At 36.5% G+C, this 25,875-nt stretch overlaps 1 protein-coding gene across 2 annotated transcripts in view; it reads right to left on the reverse strand.

Moving 5' to 3' along the window:
- fhit (fragile histidine triad diadenosine triphosphatase) overlaps nt 1-25,875 on the reverse strand; it is a 522,156-nt gene that overhangs the window by 151,548 nt on the left and 344,733 nt on the right. For both annotated transcript variants that reach the window (XM_088636179.1, XM_088636180.1), the window contains 2 exons: nt 14,404-14,549; nt 3,884-3,913 (listed from right to left, as the gene is read on the reverse strand). In XM_088636179.1, coding sequence (XP_088492305.1) covers nt 3,884-3,913; nt 14,404-14,549 — 176 coding nt within the window. The remainder of the gene's footprint in view (nt 1-3,883; nt 3,914-14,403; nt 14,550-25,875) is intronic.

Raw genomic sequence — 25,875 nt, forward strand, 5'->3', positions numbered from 1 at the left:
GCATTGATGAATTTGTTTTAAACCACAATAAATGTAAAATGTACACACTAACTGTTAAAACCTCTAATTTACAGGTACATACTCAGTGTCATAGCGGTCCTATTACATTGAAAACAAACAGGCAAGTGAATACATTTTTTTAAATCCAATAGAAATATTGCTCCCAACTTCAAGACTGTTTGGTGATAAATACTACTTACTTGTTAACTCATCACATTGGAACATTTCTGCTGTGAAATGCCTGCTGTACAAACTGTACTTATTCGCTTGCACATTGCATTACATTATCCATTGCAGTGACTAGTGAGCTAGAAGGGCCACTTTACATTGCAATTCGCACACTCTTGCTCTCGCCCATGGTGAAACCCACAGTTTACGACAACAATGTTCTCGCAACAAAGTACTCACAAACTTCACGATTAAGTGTGGAATTTGAAATGTGTTAACATTTTCTATACCGTCAATTTATTTGACAGAGTGCTAGTGAGAGAGAAAGGGCAACAGAGAGCAGAAAGATGCAGCTGTCCTTCACAACACTGTCAGCTCAAAGATGCCAGCTTGGAAAGCTCTGAGTTTATTGCCAAGGAACCTCTATCCAATTGAAGCCCACCCACGTCCAGGTCAAACTGTCTATGACTAGGCCCATAGTGATCCACTAGCTACCCTGGGACCACTTAGAAACCCCTGTGCTTCTGAATTTGGAAAAGATTACTTTCAGCACTGTGTTTCCCTGCTGCATACAAATAACCATTCATGCTTACATTTAAATAAACTACTACACTAGATAATCTAGGTGGCTAAGATTTCCACCCAGTCCCTTACACAGTATGTGCAATTCAGAATATACATTTATTTAAAGAAGGTCAGAAATTTAAATTCTATATGTAGAAAAAATTAGCAAGGCTGAAGCATAAGGGAGACAACACAAAGCCAAATCTCAATTTGCAGATGTATCACAGAGAGTTAAAGAAACCTACCCAAGCATTTAATAAGAAATTTCAATTAAAATCTTCTGTGCCTTACTATTTAAAACTCATGTTTAAAAAACATGATAATACGAGCAGTGGAATGACAGCTTTTGATCAGCACTTTAGCATTAAAGGCTGAGAAAACCTTTCAAATAGTTTCCATTCATTACGTTCCTGATTTAAGCGTGGATGTGTGCTTTTCATTTACTTTTCTAATTATTGAAATGAGTTATTTCATAAGAAACCACTAATGGCCCCTTCTCTGGTTATCTATGTCACTGGTTTCAATAACCCATGAAACGAGCCCGCTGAGTGTACTCAGTAAAAGTATTTTAATAATTTTCTTTATGAAATCAGGACTGGTGAACATTTTCCTCACCTTATTATTCCACTCCATGCCTGGCTGGAGCAGGCAGAAGAAAAGAGCACACTCTCAACTTCTATGAGTGCCCCTCTTGAGCCACCTGCTTCTGTTCACACAGTAAACCCAGAACACTAGGGTAGAGCTCAAGTATGACTGCCTGAGCTCTCACAAGAATTCACCACATACCTTCAGGCCACAGGCAAGTGGTAACATGCGAATCCTCTTGAGAAGTAACTCTGTCCATGCTTATATATGCTAACACTTGCTTTACCATAATTCTGCATTGTCACTTGGCCCACTTAGATATACATTACTGTTATATAATGGCATGTTTCTACACTTTCAGAAATAACATTTTAGCAGTTCTTGCATGGACTGCAACCCATCAGACCCAATGAATGACCGGCCTATTATGCCCCCCAACATCTTTTGAGATGTTTTAAGTTGTAAAGTTATTTCTTCTAAAATGTGTTCACATTTGCGCATTAAAACATAAAAAAATGTTTGTGTCCTATGGACCTGACACTTGAATAATAATCCATGAAGCTGGTCATGAAGCACATTAAAGACACCATTCCAAACACAGTGGACCCGGACCAGTTTGCCTACTGGTCCAACAGATCCACAGACGACACAATCTCCATTGCCATACACACTGCTCTATCCCATCTGGACAAAAACAACACATACACAAGACTACTATTCATCGACTTCAGCTCAGCTTTTAACACTATCATCCCAGAGAAACTAGTCAAGAAACTCAGTGCACTGGGTCTCAACACCACCCTCTGCAACTGGATTTGGGATTTTCTGACAGGCAGATCTCAGGCTGTCAGGCTTGGAAACCACACCTCCGGCACACTAACTCTGAACACTGGGGTCCCCCAGGGGTGTGTGCTTAGTCCATTGCTCTGCTCCCTCTATACCCACGACTGTAAGGCCAAACACAACACCAACTCCATCATCAAGTTTGCCGATGACACCACAGTTGTAGGTCTGATCATAGACAATGATGAGAGGGCCTACAGGGAGGAGGTCAATCTCCTTACAACATGGTGTGATGACAACAACCTCACCCTCAACGTCAGCAAAACCAAGGAGATTGATCGTTGATTTCAGGAAACTGTAAACAGGACATGCCCCTATCCACATCAACGGGACTGAAGTGGAAAGGGTCAGCAACTTTAAATTCCTTGGCGTCCATATCACCAAGGACCTCACATGGTCTCTCAACACCACCTGTCTGATCAAGAAAGCGCAACAGCGCCTGTACTTCCTAAGACGGTTAAAGAAGGCTAGGATATGTCCCCAGTAGTCCTCACTAACTGTTACAGGTTCACAACAGAAAGCACACTGACAGGCTGCATCACAGTGTGGTATGGCAACTGCAGTGCTGCTGACCGCAAAGCCCTACAGCGGGTGGTGAAAACTGCCCAGTCCATCACTGGGGTTGCCCTCCCATCTATACAGGACATTTATGACAGACGGTGCTTTAGGAAAGCTCTAAGCATCATCAAAGACCCCACCCACCCCAGCTACAGACTTTATGATTTGCTACCATCTGGAAAACGGTACCGGAGCATTCGGGCCCGGACTACCAGACTCAGAGACAGTGTTTACCCCCGCACTATCAAACTATTAAACTCCCAGCCTCTCTCACTCTCACCTCACCTCTCACCTATGATCTGAACCTCACAGTGCCTTCTTTCTTTCTTCCTAAAAACCCAAACACACATTGAAAATCTACCTCTACCATACATGTCAAAAGCTCACTCCCCATAATTTCTATCCCTTTATTTCATTCTGTTGATGCATGTTTTTGCACATAACCTGTTACCTTTTTGCTGTTTTGCACATTGCCTGTTGTTGTTTTTTGCACATTGCCTGTTTGTTGTTTTTGCACACTGCCTGTTGTCTCTGTCTTTCTTTTGTTATACAATTGTATTGTTGTTGTTGTTTTTTTCCTTTGTACTACTTATGTCCGAAAGCTAGCTAAATTGCATTTCGTTATACCATATACCTGTATATGAGTATAACGACAATAAACTTGAACTTGAACTTGAACTTGAATAAGGAAGAATTAATGTAATTAATTATACATACATTATACATACAGAAAATCAAAACATTTAATCCAGAATGAGGCGCAATACAATATAATCTGTTTCTGATTACAGTAGGTAAAACAGTTATTACACTGGCACGCCAATTGTGCCAGTTTTCTCTGCTCCTAAGCAAAGCTGAAATTCAGATGAACTGACAAAGTCTGTAAATTATTAAACAATCCATTTTGGTTTCATTATACTAAGTTGTTATTTTATTTGCTAATGATACTGGTTCACATTTGATCTCTGAAAACAGTTTCTGACCAGGCAAGTCCAATATTTCAGAGAACCCAAAAGATACAGACAAAACGTTCAAAAAGAAATCTATCAATAATTTACTTGCTCTAAGACTTTGGGACTTCTGAATGAATATTATTGTTAATACGATATAACTGTCACAGAGACTTTATAATATATTTAAAAGAAGAGTAAAATTAAGTCCTCACCTTCACAGTTTGTCCAGCTTCAGGGCCATCCTAAAGGGGAGGGAATGAGATAATTAGATACTGCTGGGAATTCAGGAATATCTTCTTTAATAATTTAGTAACATTTTAATTTCAGATGAATCACACCATTTTCCCAAAGCATTAGAAATTTGAAAGCTTACTTGAATTAATTCGAATTGATGCCTGCGTGCTAGGGCACAATTTTTCTGTGACATTTCATGGACAACTGCAATTTAAAAAAAAATCCTTAAATATGTGTCAACACGTTAAAACTTTGAGATGTTTTGCCAGACTGAAATTAAATTTTATGGTGAAAATGTCTATATTAAATTCATTATTTTTTATTATGACTGGGGATTAGCATTTGACTGTCCTCTAATTTGCTATACTCAAAAAGTATTTTTACATAAAAATATGTTTTTGTTTTGGAAAAAGGACAACCATAAATATTCTTTTTGAAGGATTCCACCCTAATATTTTGATATATCCTATTTTTATCTTGTTTTAACTGGCTTGATACACATAGCATCCAATTATAAGTCTTACAGTTTCACTGATCTATGCTGAGACACTTGCGTACAGCCTCTTGTTATGAAAAGGTCAACACAATGTAAATCAAAATACAGCTGTTGAGGCCATTAAGGGAGATACAGTCTGGTTAAGGATGAAGGGCACACTGCATACAGTGCCTAATGATTGCACTTAGTACTGTACACCAGTGAAGCACGCAAAAAGGTAGTACAAAGCAGAAACAGTAAAGTTTATAACCACAACGCGCTGGTATTTGTATGACCTATTACAACAAAAGCATATAAAAGAACCCATCAAAAACTTTCTAGCAAAAACAGGTTTAGTAAGAAATACAATTTTGTTTAGGCTGTTTTGCGTGGTTGAAGGGAGGTGAAAGAGATGCCATTTTATTCACTATCCATCCATTTACTAAGTGCTTCTTCTAGTTCAGGGGTGCAGGTTCAGGGTTGCAAGGAGCCAGAGTTTATCCCAACAAGCAAGGAGAGCAGAGCAGGGTATACCCTGAAAACAGTGAGGTACTCATTTCCCTAAAACTCAAATGAGTATCCCACTGTTTAAATTTCTATTGAATTGTGAGTTTAAGGGTGGCACGGTGGTGGTTAGCATCGCTGCCTTGCAGCAGTGGGGCCCTGGGTTCATTTCAGGACACGTGGAGTTTGTTTGTTCTCCCCACGTTTGCCCCAGCTGTGTGCTCCAGTTTCCTCCCAATTTTACCAGAGGCCAGTTAAACTACCAGTATGTTTATGGACCATGGGAATCCTACTCCATTGGGCCCCTGAGCAAGGCCCTTAACCCCAACTGCTCCAGGGGCGCTGCATAAATGTCTGACCCTGCACTCTGACCCTGAACTTCTTTCCCTGTCTGTGTGTCTTATGGAGTGCAAGTGAAAAGACAAATTCCTAAAATAAGAAATTGTATATGGCCAATAGAGTGATCTTAATAAACAGTAGGATTTTAAAACAGACCAATCACCTCTGCCACTACTTCACAGGGTTATAGATGTCCTCATAATAAAATCATGTTAACAAGTCTATGAGCTATGCTCACACTACCACTTGAGCTGTCTCCGCTGAAGTTCTGACAACCGATCTTGGCTCTTCTTGGCCAATCAGAAGAACATGCCATTTCTGTGTGAGATCTGCACTGTAAAATGCAATTCTGACTCTGAGGAGTTCAGTCACAATCCCACAGATGGTAGCTTCACACCACTGACTCCTCAGTCAAGACCAGAACCAAATGTCTGAACCTCTTGTAATGAGAAAGATTATTATTGGAACATCACATCAGCAGGATTCTAAAACAAACTTATCTCATGATGGTCTAAACCTAGCTCACATTGCTTATTATTTAACAGTGATATAAAAAGAGCCAAAGTTTCAAAACCAAGCTTCCCTATGCACTGTATTGTAGTTCTGTGTATGGATAAGTATTACCATGGGGCAGAATTACTTGCAGCTTTAACTTTATTTGCAGAAGCATGAAGTATGTTATACTTGTTGCTGAATCATGGACAGCAGTGAAGAGGGAAAGGATAGATGTCTCCATTGAATAGATGCCTTTTTAGCTTTGGGTTTTTTCTGTGGTGATTACATGTGAAAGATACATAGGCTACTACTGCCCTGCCTAAGCATTGCTGGAGAAGACTTTGGTATGTTTGTATATGTTTATGTTTGACTTGCACTTGCTTTAATATCGCACACTATACAAATATTAACACATAAGGACTATTAGTGAGAGTAAAATTAATTTTTATGAGTTAAACTCAATCTTAATTATAATGCCTAAGAATTCAAACAACTATATGACTAAAAAGTTAAACGTCACAAAGAATAACCTCCTTGTCATGCAAATTATATTAGGTAAGTTCTTATCACAACAGGTCATTTTTGTAAATCCTAATGCATTCTCATGTCATTATCACAACTGCTACCAATGCTCAATGAGGCACTTTGTCCACAAGTCTCCTGTAGTTCTCAGGGGTTATTTATTTCCTTTCTGGAGGAAAACAGAAATGCTTTTCTTGAGTATGGAGACACATTACAAACACAGTTCACCATGTTGTCCATTGGCAACAGGCTGGGTTGAGATCAGGATTGCACAGAATGACTCTTCCAACCTATCCAGTGGTTCTGCAAAGCGCTTTGAGAAGCCACCTTCAAAGGCACTATATAAAATAAAGTTTATTATTATTATTTCATTTGTTGTTTTGTTTGTTTGCTAAGCAGATGCCTTTTTGTTGGATCTTTGTCTAATTGATGAATTAATCTGATTTAAATCTAAAAATAAACATTTGACATGGTAAGAGATGTTTGTACAAGATCAACTAATAATTCACAGCATTCTCACCATGTGGGTACAGATCATGAGTATCAAATGAAAGTCCCACCACTGTCCCTTAATGCATAAGTCAAAGCTTATTGTCCAACAATTACTCACCCAGATGCTAAAATTGATTAATTTCTGAATATATTTCAAGGTCAAGCATTTTTTTTAAATAACCTTATGGTGTTTAGATGATCTGTCACAACACTTGATTGCCATTTCTATTTGCAACTCCTATGTTACAACTTTGACATGGTAGTTCTTTTATCACATCTTTTAAGCATACAAATGCACTCAGGTAACATCCAGTATACAGTATGGTATTTATAATATTTTCAGAAAATTAAAAGGAGAGACATGCGCTCTCTACTTCACTCAAAATATTAAAACATTATTTAAAGAATGTATGAATTTTACTAAAGAAATTGTACCTATTTTTTGGCTTTTCTTTGAATAATTCAAAATAAAAAACCTTGATTGCTGTTGATACTTTAAACACCCACAGGAGCACTGAATAATTATAACCTTTGTGAATGCTAATGTAATCGCTGATCACCTTATTAACTTATGTGCACAATGTTTTCGTTTCACTAAGAGTTTAAATATTCCAGGTGAAGACGTGTATCCATGTGCACATAAGTTACAAATGAGAGGAAGCCGATAACTCCATCTAGCAAGCCTATAACTCAGCTCAAGAGTGGAATGTCTTGACGTGCAACAGAATATTCTCTTGCCATGCTGTCACATTCTATCGCTGTTTAGACAGCAATGGACTGAAATCAGCCCACTAGAGTCTATGAACAGCAGAGCAATATGGCACAACACATTTAAAACAGAGAAAAAGTATTTTGAATCACTTGTTTTGTGGGAGGAAGTGAAAGAAATTGCAAATGACACATCAAAATCATTCCAAACCTAAGATACAGCATAAGGAAACAATAAAAAATACATACCTGTAATTTTTTGTTTGTATTAAAATATATCAGAATGCAATCATTTTAATTAAATCCAACAGAGTTTATTGATTATAAAATTAGCATGTATATAACATTACTATGAGCATGTTATTTTATCTGTACCCAGATTTCACAAAGGAGAGCTCTTCCTCTAGCTGTCAGTAAAGTAACAGGGACAGTATATATAGCTATGGAAATTATTTGATGTAATTTAATGTTTAACTATAGTACATGTGTGTTTGTATAGTATATCCATACGCAGGGACTCATCACCATGAAGAGGAATGTGTCTGGTTGGGGGAACAAGTTGAAAAAATACCCAGACAAAGATAACTCCTGATAAACTGACATTGTAGGGATATTTTAACAATATACTGTAAATGGCCTTCTATACATAAAAATGACATCTTTTAAATCTAAATCTGCCAAGAATATTTGTTTCAAATCTATTTTTAGCCATGTTTGGCATTTCATTTATGTGGAGTACAGAGTAGTAAAATCATGATAATAAATGGAAATGGATTCCCACAAAAATAACACGAGAAATGTGTGTTAATCGCTTATAATTTGCAGGCATAATTATTTTAACTGTTGGAATATTTGAAAAACAAAAGATCAACACATTTTTATGTTATTCCAGCAGATGGTGTCCTTCTATTAATTCTCAATACAATAGACCTACATTGAATATCTAACACAGAGCAGAGAGCAAAACACAGTTCTGTTATGGAGAAGCTGAATGGAAACATTCCTCAACAAAGTAAAAGAAGACTTAAGTACTCTTTACCAAGCAATGCATCTCTTCAGACAATGGCTTGATAGCTCAGGAAATTTTCTCAACGTCACTTTGAAATTCTTTTAATGTATATTTAATTTTTTAATTAAAGAAAATGAAAAAATTGAAAGAAAAATATGTATTTATATTTATTTTCTGTAATGGGATTTTTAAAAGAGGCTAAGAGTACATGTGGTTTTAGGAAGAAAAATGTTCTGAAACAAATCCTGTGTTTTACAGTTTAAGAGCAAATCTATAGTACCTGTAGTCTTTCCAGACTGGCAGTACATTGATCCTTGTAAAAAAAAAAACACAACCTTCTTGTGTCCATCTTCACTTATTCTCTCACTATTGTTTAGGTACGAATTTTAAAAAAGAACACTAAGATTTTGTACTTTCATGCCAAAAATGAATTCTACAAAGTCTGGAAAACATACTTGAAATGATCAAATGAAATACAGATACAGCCATTCAAAGTTCACGGTGCAAACCTGTACCACACGCATCTACGCACGAACCACCGCACCGTACCATGGTATGTGATTGGCTGGCCAAAATGACTGACAGGGGCACTCGTGGTGCATTGGTCGGTAGTGAAAAGATTTAATCATTTAATATCTTTACTGTGTAAATTTTAATCCGCTTAGTAGAATATTTATATTGAATTTTACAACTCAAGGGAAATTTTAGCAGCTGAGCATAAAAAGAATAGGAGCATAACGCATCTGAAGGTCATAAACAATATTAATTTAGGAACATAAACATATTATGTAAACTGTATATTGCTGGTATTGGTATTTTAAAGTCTTATACTACTGTTTGTGCTATTATATCGTTATTAATTTCTTTAGATACGCGATTCCATACTGTATTATATTCCCTATTAATTAAATTTTAAAAGTATGCTTTTGTTTGCTCCAATAACGGGCATATTCGCAGAAAAGTTTAAAATGATCACTTTTCACAAAGTATATAAACATACAGTAACATGGTCAGAAGGAGCACGTAAAAACGTTTCTGAAATAACCACATGTAAAACTTTGATGCTTAAAATTTTTAGGGAGAAATGAAATACTGGTGTGTATTTTTTTTTAAAACTACCAAGATCTACAATATACAGTATACATAATATGTTTATGTTCCTAAATTAATATCGTTTATGAGCATGTAAAAGGCATGGTGAATCTGAGATTCTCAAGACTTACTTTGTATGATTGGAAACAAATACGTGATCGGATCAACGAAATGCTGTGGTGTTACTTTTTGTCAGTGAAAAAATAGTCTTTTCCATTTACAAAAACGATTACAAAGTATGTGGACCAGGGTAATACTTTGAGTTTACAGCTTGTCCAAGGTCATTCATTATTAATACTATTAGTAATATCTTTGGTAAAGACTTTGATGCATAAAATATTTCTGCATAATTAAAATATTTATGATAAAGGTGGTAGGTTTTGTACATTAGTCCAACTGAGCAATTTTGCTTTCATAAAATATACCAACTTTTTGATGTATAATGATTAACATGCTGTAATACACAGTTTAAATTTAAAAGTCTAAAGAGTATACAACTTAAATTCTTAACTGAATATTGTCCCTCAGCAGTGATCGGGATTCTAAACTGGGTGTTTTCTGGCGACAGCTCAAAAGCTGTACAATGAGAGGTTAAGCTTTATTAGCTTCACCTGGTGGTAACTCTGGATACTATTATCATAACTGCGGTATGATGGGATATGACGTGTTATGACGCATTACGACACGTTAAACTGCGACACTGCGTTTTACCACTGCGTGCCTCACTTGTTTTGAATGGCTGCATCTGTATCAGCAAGAGGAACAATTGAACTTGATTTCCCACTCCAAACTATTTCAAGAAGCAACCAACACACATGAACACATCAAAAACATGATCATACTTGTACAATAATGTCATAGAATATACCGTAGATATAGTCGATAAGTACTCTATACACAGCATGTACAAACACTATTAAAATTTAAAAAATGAAGTTTAAGAAAATAGTAAGATTGTAGGTACAACATGACTTCAGCACAATTCTAAAGAAAAAGGTTAAAATTGTGCAAAGATCTTCAGTAAAAGTAAAAGGAGAATGAAGATTCTGAAATGTTGCTACCTAGGGTGAAGGTGAGGAGAAGATCTATTTTTGGATTTTGAAATGTAATTTAATGAATGCACACTAAGAAGAGAAAATCCAAAGGTTTACATCATGACTACAATAATAATAAATGTTATGCTTTGTCAGTACTGAACACATCGTTTAAACATCCACAGTCGAGGCTGGAAAAAGTATGTGAACCCTTGTATTTAGTAACTGGTAGAACCTCCTTTAGCAGCAGTAACCTTCACTAAACATTTCCTGTAGCTGCTGTTCAGACTTGCACAATGGTTAGGAGGAATTTTAGATGATTCTTCCTTACAAACCTGTTTCAGTTAATTGATATTTCTGTAATTCCTTGCGTGAACAGCTCTCTACAGGTCATGCCACAGCATCTCAATTGGGTTGAGGTCTGGACTCTGACTTGGCCATTCCAGAACACGTCTTCTGCTTAAGCCATTCTGATGTTGATTTACTCCTGTGTTTCGGGTCATTGTCCTGTTGCATCACCCAACTTCTATTAAGCTTCAGGTGACGGACTGCTACCCTGGCATTCTCCTGCAAATATTTCTCAATACAATTTTGAATTCATTGTTCCCTCTACGATAGCAAGCTGTCCAGGACCTGAGGCAGCATAGCAGCCCCAAACCATGATGCTCCCTCCACCATGCTTCACAGTTGAAATGAGGTTTTGGTGTTGGGGTTTTTTTCCCCCAAACATAGTGTTGCACGTTTCAACTTTTGTCTCATCCATCCACAGAACATTGTCCCAGAAGCATTGTGGAATATCCAGGTGGTCTTTTGCAAACTTCAAAAGTGCAGAAATGTTTTTTTTTTGGAGAGCAGTGGTTTCCTCTGTGTTGTCCTTCCATTAACACCATTCTTATTCAGTGTTTTCCTTATTTTGGACACATGAACAGAGACTTTGGCAAGTTCAAGAGTTTTCTGCAGGTCCTTTGCTGTTACCCTAGGGTTCTTTTTCACTTCCTTCAACATTGCCAGCTGCGTTCCTGCTGTAATCTTTGCAGGACGCCCACTCCTAGGAAGAGTAGCAATAGTACTGAAGTTCCTCCATTGGTAGAAGATTTGTCTTACTGTGGATTGATGAACACCCAGGCCTTTAGAAATGCTTTTGTATTTTTTCCAGCTTTATGCATCTCTGCAAGGTCCTCTGATATTTTGATCATGGCATGGTTCACATGAACAGCTTTTTCCTGAGAAGAGCAGAATCTGTCAGTAACCGACCTTTGTGTGCCTTTTTTATAGGGCAGGGCACCTCCAACCCACCTCCAATCTCATTTCATTGATTGGAACACCTGACTCCAATTAGCTTTTGGAGAAGTCATTAGCCTACAGGTTCACATACTTTTTCCAACCTAGACTGTGAATGTTTAGTATTGACAAGAAGTACAATTGTTTGTGTTATTAGTTTAACCAGATTATGTTCGTCTATTATTGTGACTTAGTTGAAGATCAGACCACATTTTTAATTAATGTAATTAATGAGTAATTAATACAGAAACCCAGGTAATTCCAAAGGGTTCACAAACTTTTTTTTGCAACTGTATATGCAACACACTATAGATATTATTACACCAGTCCAGTTGAAAAATCTCACTTTCTTTGCAAACCTTCGTTGTACAGAGATGCGGCTTGTTTAGCAGATTTAAACAGATTCTCATATGGCTCAAGGTCATAGCAGTCTGTATCAATTAATTTGTTGATTTTGCAAGATTCACAAGAGTTTCGTGTGCAAGCTGACCTCTGAATTCTGTCTTTATGTGATGCACAATGCAGAATGCCCTTTCCACATCACTGTTGGAACTAGGTAACAAATATATATATATATTTTTGATAACAACAATATTGCACTGATAATGCTCCATGAGACCTGACCAAGCTAATAACCAGCAGTTCAATTATCTAACAGCTCAATAAACTCGCCTCGACATGTCTTTTGCAATCATTTAAACCACCGCCAGCTATGGAAATATCGCTGTTACAGACAGTGCAATGAGTAATGTGCAGTAACATTGTTTTTTATAGGTATAAGGCAAAGGTAAACCTTTGTTTACTCTGATAAAAAAATGGGTTTTGTATTTGACCTTTTTTGGTTGCTTCTCCATGTCGTTGTGTTACATAAACATTGCAAAAGGAAAGTGGCACGGGTGCGTCCATGCAGACAATGACATGTAAATCGCTGTTGCGGAAGGGGGGCGGTCCGCAAAAATTGCAGCCCGGGAGGGGGTTTTCCCCGTGAAAACAAATTGTGGACAGGAAAATATTTCGCTGATGATTTTTCGGACCAGGGGTGTCACCAACAGAAAAATTCCACGAGATCACTCGCGGGAGTCAGGGAGGAGATGCTGATTTCCCGGAGACTCCCAGGACTTCCGGGAGACTTGGAATGTCTGCATTAGGAGAAGTGACAGACATTGCCAGATTATACAAAACAAGTTAAAGGTTTATTCATGCTGAAAAGAGAAGAAAGGAAACACAACGCTTTGGCTGTGGAGCCTTCTTCAGGTGTGAGTACTCCACAGTCGAAACGTTGTGTTTCCTTTCTTCTCTTTTCAGCATGAATAAACCTTTAACTTGTTCTTGTATAATCTGGCAATGCTGTTTTCTTTATCCAGAAATGTAGGGCATCTCTGTGTAATCACATGGTTCCAGGCATCCAGGCCTGGACAACAGTGGGAAGGGAGATCTCTAAGGAAAATCAGATTCTTTTTGCACAGTACTGTAAGTGGTATACCACAAATAAGTGGCATCATTCCCTCTGGACAATAATTTCCAAACCAAAGGCCCAGTATGGTGACAAATTACAGTATGCTGTACCGCAGGAAGAGACATTCTTATAATGTGATGATAAACAAAGGTCCTGATTACTTTAGTTTGGGTTTGATTAAATAACTAAAGATAATATATTTCTGTAAGTTAGAGCTAATACAGTTAATGGCACTGTTTGTAAGAGTGAGGGTGTTAACTCAAACGTCCATGTTCAATTCCATTTTGACTTTGTGCTTGGGACAGAAGTGCTATACAGTACGAATGAAAGACATTGTTAGTGTTAACACAGAATCTGAAGGTACTGTACATGTATAAACTTCACTTTTAATGATGTATTTGCAATTTAAAACTAGCTGTTTTTTAGAAAATGCTGAAAAGAAGGGAAAATGCTCTGAAATGTTTAAACACAAAAATATAACACAAATATTCAAAATTCTCATTTGTTTAAGAGATGCACTGTGCAGCTCTATAACTGAAGTTCTTCATCCCACAGATTCTTCCTCGGCTCAGAAACAAATATTGACTCAGTTATCATCTCCTGCTTCTTCTCTCATTCATGCAGAGGTAGATACAGAGGTAATGGGATACATACTAGTAGTGGTAGCATTAAAAGAAGAACAGCACATATTTAAGTGTAAATACCTTTATTCAATTTTCTTGACATTTGAGATATGAGTATTTATGAAATTATGCAGGTATCCTGATCCTGGATTCAGGTTCTGCCAATATCAAAATTAACTTAAGGTTCATTGTGCTTTTGGTGAATAAATTAAACTGAAGATAAACTCAGCTGTAAATAATATACCCAGTACTTCACTTCAGCTGATTTTATCTCTCCAATGGGAAACAGCCAGTAAGCACTTGCCTTGTAAAGTGTGACTGGCAAGGGATTCATAGTCTGGTGTAATTTGAGATTTTTATGATACATGTGCAAATCAACCAACCATTCACTCCATTTATATTAGGCTCTTTGGTAACAGCAGGTGATCAGATTAAATTGTGCCCCAGGATGTAGACGTCATACTGTACCTGGATGGAAATTGTCAGTGAGGTACCCTGGAAGTGTTTCTCCACCACATTTGCCACTCTCTGTGTCATCCTGAACAAGTCTGCCACCTCCTCAGGATGAAGGTCCCGAAAACGCTCCACTGGTCTGAGAGGGCAGATGAGCACATCTGACATTGATCTGTGTTAAAGAAAATCACAATCCTACTGACAGCCAGAGGAGTCAGTGGTGCATGTACAGTAGTTCAATCATTAGTGGTGAATGATTGGTCAGATCCAATAAGAAAAGTGCTTGGGGATCCCTTGGAATGAAAAGTGCTATGTAAATACAATAAATCATCAGTATTTTTACATAGTTATTATTTACATCTTTGTTATAATTAGAAGTATTGGAAAAAGGCAGTTATGATGTGCTATATATTCACAAACAGCTAAAGCAAAGTTTTTGAACCAGTGTGCTGTAGAATTTTGGATAGATTATATAGATTAAATATTGTACCCAAAGTGTCATGATGCATGTTGCAAACAAGACAGAGACACAGGCCATTGTCTAAGACTGCTCACGTGAGAAGTGTGTGTGGTGGTAGTTAAGTGTTTCAAGTCTCATGGACACAGAGTGGCTGAAGAGTTTTTACTGTTGTCTGATTCTGTCAGGATTAGATGACTATACCATTAGAGGCAAACTCATATTAAACACTAAAAATATGGACATTTGTCCTAAATATTTTGTTTGGAATATTAATAAGCCCGGACCAGGAATATCTACAGTATATAGGATGGGGACAGTGTACTGTATAGTTGTTATGTTTTGGTAAATGTACCATGGGATAAAACAAAGTTGAGAAACACTGGCCTAAAATATGGCCTAGAAAGTCCCAGGGTGAATCTCTGTACAGGGAAATTTATACTACTACAAAATAATACTACACTTCAGAAAAGATGTTTCATTCAAGTATGAGACTTTGGCCCCTAAAGCCACTGTCTATTCCTTGTGATTTCTGTTCCTAGTTTTCTAAAGAAATAAAAGAGTGAAAATGATTTAGTCATATGGATGGATTATGGTTGATTATGTTGTCTAGTTTATATACTGAGAGAGAGGGAGGGAGATGTGCTAAAGTTATAATTTTAACATACTGTACTCCATGTAGTACAATAACTTGTTTATTTTTCCATTCTCATTTCTTTCAATTTAATATTCATGTTAAATATTTATATATTTAATTTTCATAAATTTTAATTATATTAATTCAAGTAAAAACATATTCCAGCTAAGTTTTCTTGAATGTTTTTGTCTTCTTAAGCACATTATATTAGCTTTTAACAAACAAAATATAAAAACATGAAAGATGTTGTTGTGATACTATATGTGATACTATATAATGTTTACTTAAGTATACCTACAATGTTCAATGAAAAGTTTTTCTTTAACCTAACAGTGAATGATTAGATGCTTCAGAAATGTATCTGTGGCACAGCTGTGATCAAATTACACAACAACAATAATAAATACAACTTTATTTCTGTCATTTATTTCTTGAATTACTGTCAAGTAAATTAAGGCAAACTTGACCACAAAAGTATAAAGATACTGGAAGCAGCTATTAAATAAAATGCAAAACTTTAATGAAAAAACGAGTTTCAGATTTGTCCAGTCTAGTGTTCCTATCAGCAGATACTGGAAAACCATAGAGTATAATCTACATACAGTATAATGTACAGTATCTTTATGACGTAATTGAATCAGTACTTGACTTAATGGTTTTATATTACAACTGTTTTCAATTCTATGGTGAAACCTTGCATTGTGTCACTGTTCTAGTCTTTATAGAATATAGGACAGAGCAGATCTTCTCTATCCTGGTGATTTCAATGAGTTCTCACTTATCTGAAGCCTTGAGTGAACCAACAATTTAAATAGATGTTGCTCCTCATTTTGCTTTTCTAAAAGATGTAACAATTTTACATTACAAAATACAAAAGTTAAAAGATAGGAAACATAAAAATAATATTTATTAATCTATTAGTTCAATAAAGTGTTCAAGTATGTACTTTAGAGCTCCTGTGCAGCAAACGCCTGTGGACACTGAGGTCACATGGAACAGGATTGGGAAATGCTGGTTCAGTGTGCTATGGTCTATAGGGATATTGTCACATTAAAGCACGATGTGGTCATTAGTCTGTAATTACTGATGCTACTGTACCTGTAGCCACAGCTGACCATGGCTTTCTAAGACCCCTAGGTAAGATCTTGGAAAGGGGCCCTCCAGATCACAATTTGTGCATACAGTATCATTATTAGCTCCCATTCCAAACACATTTGACTATTTAGAGAAAAATAAATGAATTATATAACTAGAAAACTTTTATTAAGCAGCTATGAAGAACACATAACAAATAAATTACAAACAAGAACAAGAAGCACACATTTGAAAAAGATAACAGTGAAAGTAATAACACGAAAAATGAATCTGTTAACTTCTAGTAAATCACCTCAAGTAGTCTACGTGTCTAACTAGAAAATGTGGATCGTCAACTGCTCACTATCTAAATGAATCTGACAGACTTAAAACTAAATTAAATACAAATGCATTATTATAACAACTTGAGTTGGCATGCAGTACCTCTGCTTTGAGATCCCTTATCCTGATCTTCTTTTCTGTACTTCTTTTTCTCAGTATGTCCTTTTAGAGGATGGTGTTGCAACTACATTATTTAAATTTTTACCATTAAAAAATGTGTGCATAGTTTGCAACACAAGGAACAGGTCACTTGTAATATTTAATTACATGTTAGATGTAATGACAGATTAATAAAATTGATCAACACAACATTCACTACTTCCTGAAACTAGACAAAGAACAGCATTCGGTGTAGGAGTAGCTGAATCCATACTCATATTGTCATCTTACAGTGAGGATGATAGTCATTTACTACATAGAAATAAACTACTACACTTATATTTACAATTAATAATACCGTAATTTATAACTGACACACTTTTTAACAGCCTAAATTAGCGCAGCAACAACAGAAAGAGCCACTGGAGGAAACTGTTGCTTACATTTAAATGCGGCGAAAATGGAGTGTTGCACATTGAAGGACACCCTGGCGGCCTCAGGTTCCTAGGCAGTCGTCTAGTTCGCCTAAGCCTAGGGACAGTGTGTGGCACAGTGTACCTATAGACTCTAGCACAAGAATGGGACACTGAAGCAATGTCATCCATAACCTACACTTTTCTATAGTTCATTTCTTGTATCGTACTACTGTACGTAAAACACATACTGTACTGTAGATCCTCTCCATTGTCAATACTTTCCACAAATTCCCAATTCCAAATGCCAGCACAAGGTAAGGTAATTCCCTTTCAAATAGCTAAAAGTTAGTTCAGGAGTGAGATGTAATACTGTATTTCAAATAAAATACTAAGTAACAATATTTAAATATTGATAAGAAACTATCATGCAGACAATACCATAGTATACAAAATGCAGTTAGTAACAGATTAAATATTTAGAAATAATGTTACATACTGTATTTATTATTGTATACTAAACACCATTTACTGTGGACATTTTTAAAACATATTAATTTGAATCTGTATTATTTATATTGACTTTATATTGTGTAAACAGAGATTTGTGTAAACTCAAAAACTGTACAATCAAAGAGTTCTGTACTAACATCCATCCATTTTCTAAATGCTTTCTCAAACACTGGATCGCAGGGGTGCTGGAGACTATTCCAACAAGCAACAGGCACTTCCTGAATGTCTGACATGCACACACTCACACCAGGGACAACTTTCCCAGAAGCCAGTTAACATGCCAGTATGTCTTTGGACTGTGGGAGGAAACCAGAGAATCTAGAGGAAACCCACGCAAACAGAGAAAAACATGCAAACCCTAAGAACTGAACCAGGGCCCCAGCACTGCAAGTGCTGGAAAGACAGCAATGTTAACCACTATGCCATTGTACTAAATTCATTCTAAGAAAATACCAAGATAGAATTATTCAGAGCCTTGAAGTAGAAAGTACACTACATCTACTTTTTTTTTGCTTTATACAACTGAGTGAGACAACACATGAGAAAGATCGAGGTTTACAATAGCAATGTATAACATCAAGTTTTATCATCTTAGACCTTTAAAAACCAAACAGCAGGTGGTTTTGAACAGTGTGACTCATTTTTTGTATTATAATATTAATCCAGTTGGTTTCACAATGCCTCATGCTCTACATTTTGTTCCATCCCAGATGAGAGGAGATGAGTAGATCATCTCTCCCAAGGTCTGTGGTATTTGAAAAAACATGTTTCTTGCCACAGATGTATTCATTATTTAGCATTATTAATACATGCTTATGCAATCCTTTATCTCAAAAAGGCCATTGATCTGGAGAGTTTTGAACAACTTTATATTCTATTTAAGATGGTCTACCTTGGCTTAAGACAAAATAGCATCATGCATTTAGTGCCCCTCTATGGATGGAGGGCTGTGTGCGTGAGAGAGAAAAAAAATAAGAAGAAATTATTGAACAGAACACCTATTGCATCTAGTGTTTAACATAATGAGTAATGAAGTGGTTGAAGACAGAATGCCAAGATAACTTTCACTGCAGCATTTATTATAGAATGCTTTGCAAAAGTGAAAATTTTAAGTGAATCAAAACTTGAATACTTAAACTGAACACTTGGATGGGTGATAGAAGGTAAATGTCAACAAAAAAATCAAAACCCAATCAAAATCAACGACGAAAATAAGTTGTTTGCGTAAGTATTCATCCACTTTGCTATGGGCAAAAATAAATTAGTTAATGGGAACAGAATTACTTTGACAAGTCACACTATGTCACACAAATGGATTGTCACACAACTAAATGGCCTCTACCTGGGTTCAATTAATAATTTTTCATATGATTTCAGATAAATATTCTGGCAGGCAGCTGTCAGGCATGTAGTGATTTTCAAAAAAATATTAAACCATGAAACTGCTTAGATCCGAATGTCCATACAAACTGAGCAACTGAGTAAGGAGGAAACTGGTGAGAAAAAATATTAACTTGAAAGAGTTCAATGGCTGAGAGGGAAGAAAAATGTCAACAAAACAATAAAAGAGTCACGCCATATTGCTGGCTTATTGTGAACAGAAAAAAAAAATCCCACATGAACTTTCAAAAAAAAAATTAAACAATACTGCATGTACTGCAAACATGAAGAACATTTTTGTAGTCATGCAAGAACAAAACTGGAGCTTTTTGATCAAAATGTAACACAAATACAGTGCATCACTCAATCAACACAACCCCCGTTGTTAAGGGAGGTGTTAGCATTATGTTATGGGGCTGTTTCTTATCAGCTGGGACTGTTGAAACTTGTCAGTACTGAGGAAGAAGTGAATGGAGATAGTACAGACAAGTCATAGAGGAAAACTCTATGCTTTAGTTTGCAAAAACCTAAAATGGGGATTGTCATGAGGACAATGACACATAGTGTAAGGCCAAACTTACACTATAGGTGCTAGACAGGACACAAGTGAATGTTCTTGAGTGGTCCAGACAAAGTCCTGATTTGTAGCCAATATGAATTATGAATTAAGGAATTATGAATTAAAATTGGTTTTAAGACTTTAGAATAGATGTAACTTCATGATCCACAACCACCCTGACAGAGACTGAGCAAGATTACAAAAAAGAATAGGTGAAAATAACACCATCCAGGGATCCAAAGGTGGTAGAAACTCATCAAAAAGATCTGCATCTATAATTGCTTCCAAAGGTGTTTCCATCTAGTATTATGTCAGGGGTGTCAAACATGATTCTAATAAATTAAAAGGCACCAATGTGGAGAATTATACACAATAATGAGAGCTACAAAGAAAGAGAGAAACATTCTGGGAGGTATATTACCTGACGTTTTAATGAATACTTGTTCTGTTGAACACAAACATTGTAAAACTTCTATTAAAGGAATGGAAGAATGATATCACAGCAGCATCTATTTTGTCTAAAATACTTATGTACTCATACAGCAGAATAGTAGATTGAAAAATGCTTGATCCAAAGTAGATATTAATTTAATACACGTAAATAAAATACATTTTACTTACAGTAAGCCCTAGAAGACAAGATAGGGGGATGTGGATATAACATGAAAAAAATAAAAAGAACAATTCATATTTGTCTTGCTACAGTACATAGTTCAGAACAAACACTGCCAAGTTCTGAGCTAAGTCCCAGACAGACAAGCTCCAGCTGAGATAAAAACAAATGATAAGAATATCAATGGTTTTGATAAAAGAAAGATAAACCCATTTGAATTGGAAATGTGGTCAAGTTTAGATAAGAACTATTCTCCATTTCAATAAAACGGAAATCAATGTAAATACAGAACATTCTCATTCTACCAGATAAGAAGTATCTAATAAACCTGTTTTTACTGAGCTTTGGAAGTATTAACAAGTTTGTATTTCACGTATAAATGTTTTAAATGCTTAGAAATAGATAAAATAAACCTTCAGTTGAAAAAAAATACAACAGATTTATATAATGTACTGTATATATAAGAATTTGCTATGAACACAAATATGACACATGCAGAAGTGCATAATGCAGAAGGCTCCATAGCCGAAACATTGTGTTTCTTTTCTTCTCTTTTCAGCATGGAATAAACCTTTACTCGTTCCTTTACAAATGGTCTATACCAATAGGTCTTTTTCAGTTACAAGTAAGTTTATAGAAACCATGATTAAAATTAAACTAGTAGATCATTTGTATAGCAAGAAGATTCCAAGGTATACAGTGCCTTGCGAAAGTATTCGGCCCCCTTGAACTTTTCAACCTTTTGCCACATTTCAGGCTTCAAACATAAAGATATAAATTTTTTATTTTATGTGAAGAATCACCAACAAGTGGGACACAATTGTGAAGTGGAACGAAATCTATTGGATTTTTGAAACTTTTTTAACTAATAAAAAAATGAAAAGTGGGGCGTGCAAAATTATTTGGCCCCCTTGCGTTAATACTTTGTAGAGCCACCTTTTGCTGCGATTACAGCTGCAAGTCGCTTGGGGTATGTCTCTATCAGTTTTGCACATCGAGAGACTGAAATTCTTGCCCATTCTTCCTTGCAAAACAGCTCGAGCTCAGTGAGGTTGGATGGAGAGCGTTTGTGAACAGCAGTTTTCAGCTCTTTCCACAGATTCTCGATTGGATTCAGGTCTGGACTTTGACTTGGCCATTCAAACACCTGGATACGTTTATTTGTGAACCATTCCTTTGTAGATTTTGCTGTATGTTTGGGATCATTGTCTTGTTGGAAGATAAATCTCCATCCCAGTTTCAGGTCTTTTGCAGACTCCAACAGGTTTTCATCCAGAATGGTCCTGTATTTGGCTGCATCCATCTTCCCCTCAATTTTAACCATCTTCCCTGTCCCTGCTGAAGAAAAGCAGGCCCAAACCATGATGCTGCCACCACCATGTTTGACAGTGGGGATGGTGTGTTGAGGGTGATGAGCTGTGTTGCTTTTACGCCAAACATATCGTTTTGCATTGTGGCCAAAAAGTTCGATTTTGGTTTCATCTGACCAGAGCACCTTCTTCCACATGTTTGGGGTGTCTCCCAGGTGGCTTGTGGCAAACTTTAGACGAGACTTTTTATGGATATCTTTGAGAAATGGCTTTCTTCTTGCCACTCTTCCATAAAGGCCAGATTTGTGCAGTGTAAGACTGATTGTTGTCCTATGGACAGACTCTCCCACCTCAGCTGTAGTTCTCTGCAGTTCATCCAGAGTGATCATGGGCCTCTTGGCTGCATCTCTGATCAGTCTTCTCCTTGTCTGAGCTGAAAGTTTAGAGGGACAGCCAGGTCTTGGTAGATTTGCAGTGGTCTGATACTCCTTCCATTTCAAGATGATCGCTTGCACAGTGCTCCTTGGGATGTTTGAAGCTTGGGAAATCTTTTTGTATCCAAATCCGGCTTTAAACTTCTCCACAACAGTATTACGGACCTGCCTGGTGTGTTCCTTGGTCTTCATGATGCTCTCTGCGCTTTCAACAGAACCTTGAGACTATCACAGAGCAGGTGCATTTATACAGAGACTTGATTACACACAGGTGGATTTTATTTATCACCATCAGTCATTTAGGACAACATTGGATCATTCAGAGATCCTCGCTGAACTTCTGGAGTGAGTTTGCTGCACTGAAAGTAAAGGGGCCGAATAATTTTGCACGCCCCACTTTTCATTTTTTTATTAGTTAAAAAAGTTTCAAAAATCCAATAGATTTCGTTCCACTTCACAATTGTGTCCCACTTGTTGGTGATTCTTCACATAAAATAAAAAATTTATATCTTTATGTTTGAAGCCTGAAATGTGGCAAAAGGTTGAAAAGTTCAAGGGGGCCGAATACTTTCGCAAGGCACTGTAAGTCTACAAAAGCTGGGTCTTAAACCTGTTACAGATTTCTGAACAAGCAACAGCAGAAATGGATAAGAAAAGAGCATATGATGTGGTATACTGTATTTTGATTTTCTGCAAAAAAATATTTCTTAAGGTTCCTCATCAAAGATTAATTCTCAAATTCAAGGTAATACTGGCACTTTAATTAAAAATGTGTTAATGGACAGCACACAGATGTAAGAAATGAGAAATAAATGGTGTGATGCAATTAGTAGAGTACCACAGGGATCTGTTATAGGAGCACTACTCCTCATAGCTTATGTCAATGATCAAGATTCTGGTAGCAAACTAGCCCCCCCCCCCCCACACAATACCAAACTAAGAACATCAGCAGACACTATTGAAGAAAATTTCAAAAAGATTTAGACTTAATTTTGGGATCAGGCAGACACCTGGCAGGTGCCATTTAATGTACACAAGTGCAGGGGAACAGTGGTTAGCATTGCTGCCTCGTAGTACTGGTGCCACGGGTTCATTTTTGGACATGGGATTCTATTTGTATGAAGTTTGTATGTTCTCCACATGATCACCTACAGTAGGTTTCTGTCTGGTGCTCTGGTTTCCTTCTACAGTCCAAAGGCTTACTGGTAGGTTAATTTGCTTCTGGAAAAATTGGTCTGTGCATTTCTGTGTTTGAGTTTGTCTATCTTGTGATGGACTGGCATACAGTCTAGGGTGTATCCCGCCTTACACCTCTTGCTTGCTAGGAGAGGGCAGGCTTCCCCACAACCCTAAATTGAAAAAAGTGATTAGAATGTGGATAGATATGCAGGTACTGTAGTTGCATGCAGATACTGTAGCAAAACATACTGTATATTAGAATTTCAAAATTTGAAATATAACCTTAAAATGACATCTGAGAAGATTTGAGATATGAAAATGCAAATATATTGTTAAAAGTGTAGATTAAAATTGTACAAGGCAGCAGGCAGACCACATTTAGAAAATGTGGTTAGTACATTACAAAATAGATATGGCTGGAATCTGGAATCTGTTGAACCCAATTCATACATTCATACAAAATGTTACTAACTGTTAGCAACCAAAAGGGCTTCAGGGGCTTCCTGAGTTTTTTTCAAGGAAAAATCACTTGTTTTTCTGTTCAAGGAATTACTTCGTCAGATACTGGAACAAATACCTCAAACCTAAAAAACACATTGTTTTTCTCCCTCATGCAGTTCAATTGACAATCATTCACTTGGCAACCTGAACAAGTCAGCTGTCTGAATCACGAACTGAGGGTAGCAAATAAACACCTGATATTGTTTCAGGAGACATTTAAATAACTAACCAATAAGAAAAGAAACTTTTTCAATAGAATTGTGAAAATCACTTTTAAGTACTGATTCAGTGTTGCTATCCAAAATCACTATATGGAACATTGTCTCTGACTTTTACTGTAATGAAAACTGGAGCAAAAAAAACTCATTGTAACACCGGGAATGCAGATTCTTAACAGTCAGACAAAACAAATCTCAAATATAATTTTGCAAGAATTTTCAGGCAAACCACTGAAACAAGATGCATGCAACATGTTCAACTATTTAGTGATATCACAGGTATACAAACATGGCACTGACAGACAGAACGGACAACTGAGATTCTTTACCCCCACATGCAAGGCCACTGTTGGTTAAATATTGGCAGGTAGTCACTTGTATTAACACTTGTGCCCTCCAAAAATAAGAATAATAAGGTCTAAATTGAGATTTGCAATAATTCTCATTAAAATTGATTCATAAATATACTTCATAAATACTCAAGTATTTACCTGGTAATGTTGAAGGAGCAAAAATACTGGGAAAACTGGCGGATGGCTTTCTGTGTTGGTCCAGTGTTTGTTACTGGGTATCAGACATTCAAAATAGAGCTATGGGTATCTTGATTTAACTTCTGTGTTTGGATTCCATAGTTAAAGACCAAATGAAAATCAAAACCCATTTCAGTTAAGGAAAATGGGAAAAGGGTAAAAGAGATGAACAACTAATCTGAATTACAGCACATAAATGAGGAAAATGGATACTGTGTATACCACTTTGTTAAAATATTCACCCCCTTCCAATGATGTCCCATTTTGTCAAATTATAAATAATGTATGAACACTTTTTAAAGTGAATATTTTAAATCAAGACTTAAATGCACAAATTGAATACTTTGAATGGTGAAGAAATGTCAGCAAAACTGCAAATAAAAGTATTTACCCTCCTTGTTATGGAAAACCTAAATAGGTTCAGATGCACAATGTTATGTTGATAGGTAACACAATTAGTTATACTCTGTGTGTGCAATAATAGAGATTTACATGATTTCAGAATACTGTAAATACGCCTGTCTCTTTAAGCTCGCTCACTCACTCAGTGAATTTGAAAGAAAGATAAAAAAACACAGGGACAAGGTTGTGTAGAATATTAAGAGACATTTTGGGAGTAAGGTGGGGATATACCTCAGTTATACATTTTTCTTCATTAGGGTGCATTTTATGGATAGGGATATATGCTCCCATTTATTTTGTGGCATCCAGGGTGCAGAGAGAGTGATTTTACTACAGGTTGTTTTGTATTTAGTTAGCAGCTCATCTCTTGTGTGGCCTCTGTAGGCATATTAAGAGTTTAGTGCTAAGTAGCAGACTGGGGTTTTCTGGGTGACCAGAATGTTAGGCCTCTGAAATGCCTTGTCTGTAAATGCTGTATATAATGTAACTTTGTGTGTTGTATGTTTTCTGTCTTGTGTAGTTTATTGTAATATTTGTTTTAACCAAGTGTGACTGGATTATTACTCCTCTCAACAAAGCTGTGCCAGAGAATAAATAATTCACATTCCTCTAGTTATACCAGCTGCTCGGGTATATTGTTTGAAATCACATACAAGTTGGGAGTTATGTTAATTAATTATTTCACTGACAAAATTGACTATATCGCTCGGTCAGATACTGATTTTCACCAGTTTCGTAACTCCCCATTTGTAACAATATCAAAACACTTGTGCCAGTACAAAACAACAAACTGAACTCTGAGAAACATGAAAAGGGTTATTTTCTG

This window comes from Lepisosteus platostomus, chromosome 6 (assembly GCF_059453375.1).
Source record: "Lepisosteus platostomus isolate fLepPlt1 chromosome 6, fLepPlt1.hap1, whole genome shotgun sequence".
Lineage (NCBI taxonomy): Eukaryota > Metazoa > Chordata > Actinopteri > Semionotiformes > Lepisosteidae > Lepisosteus > Lepisosteus platostomus.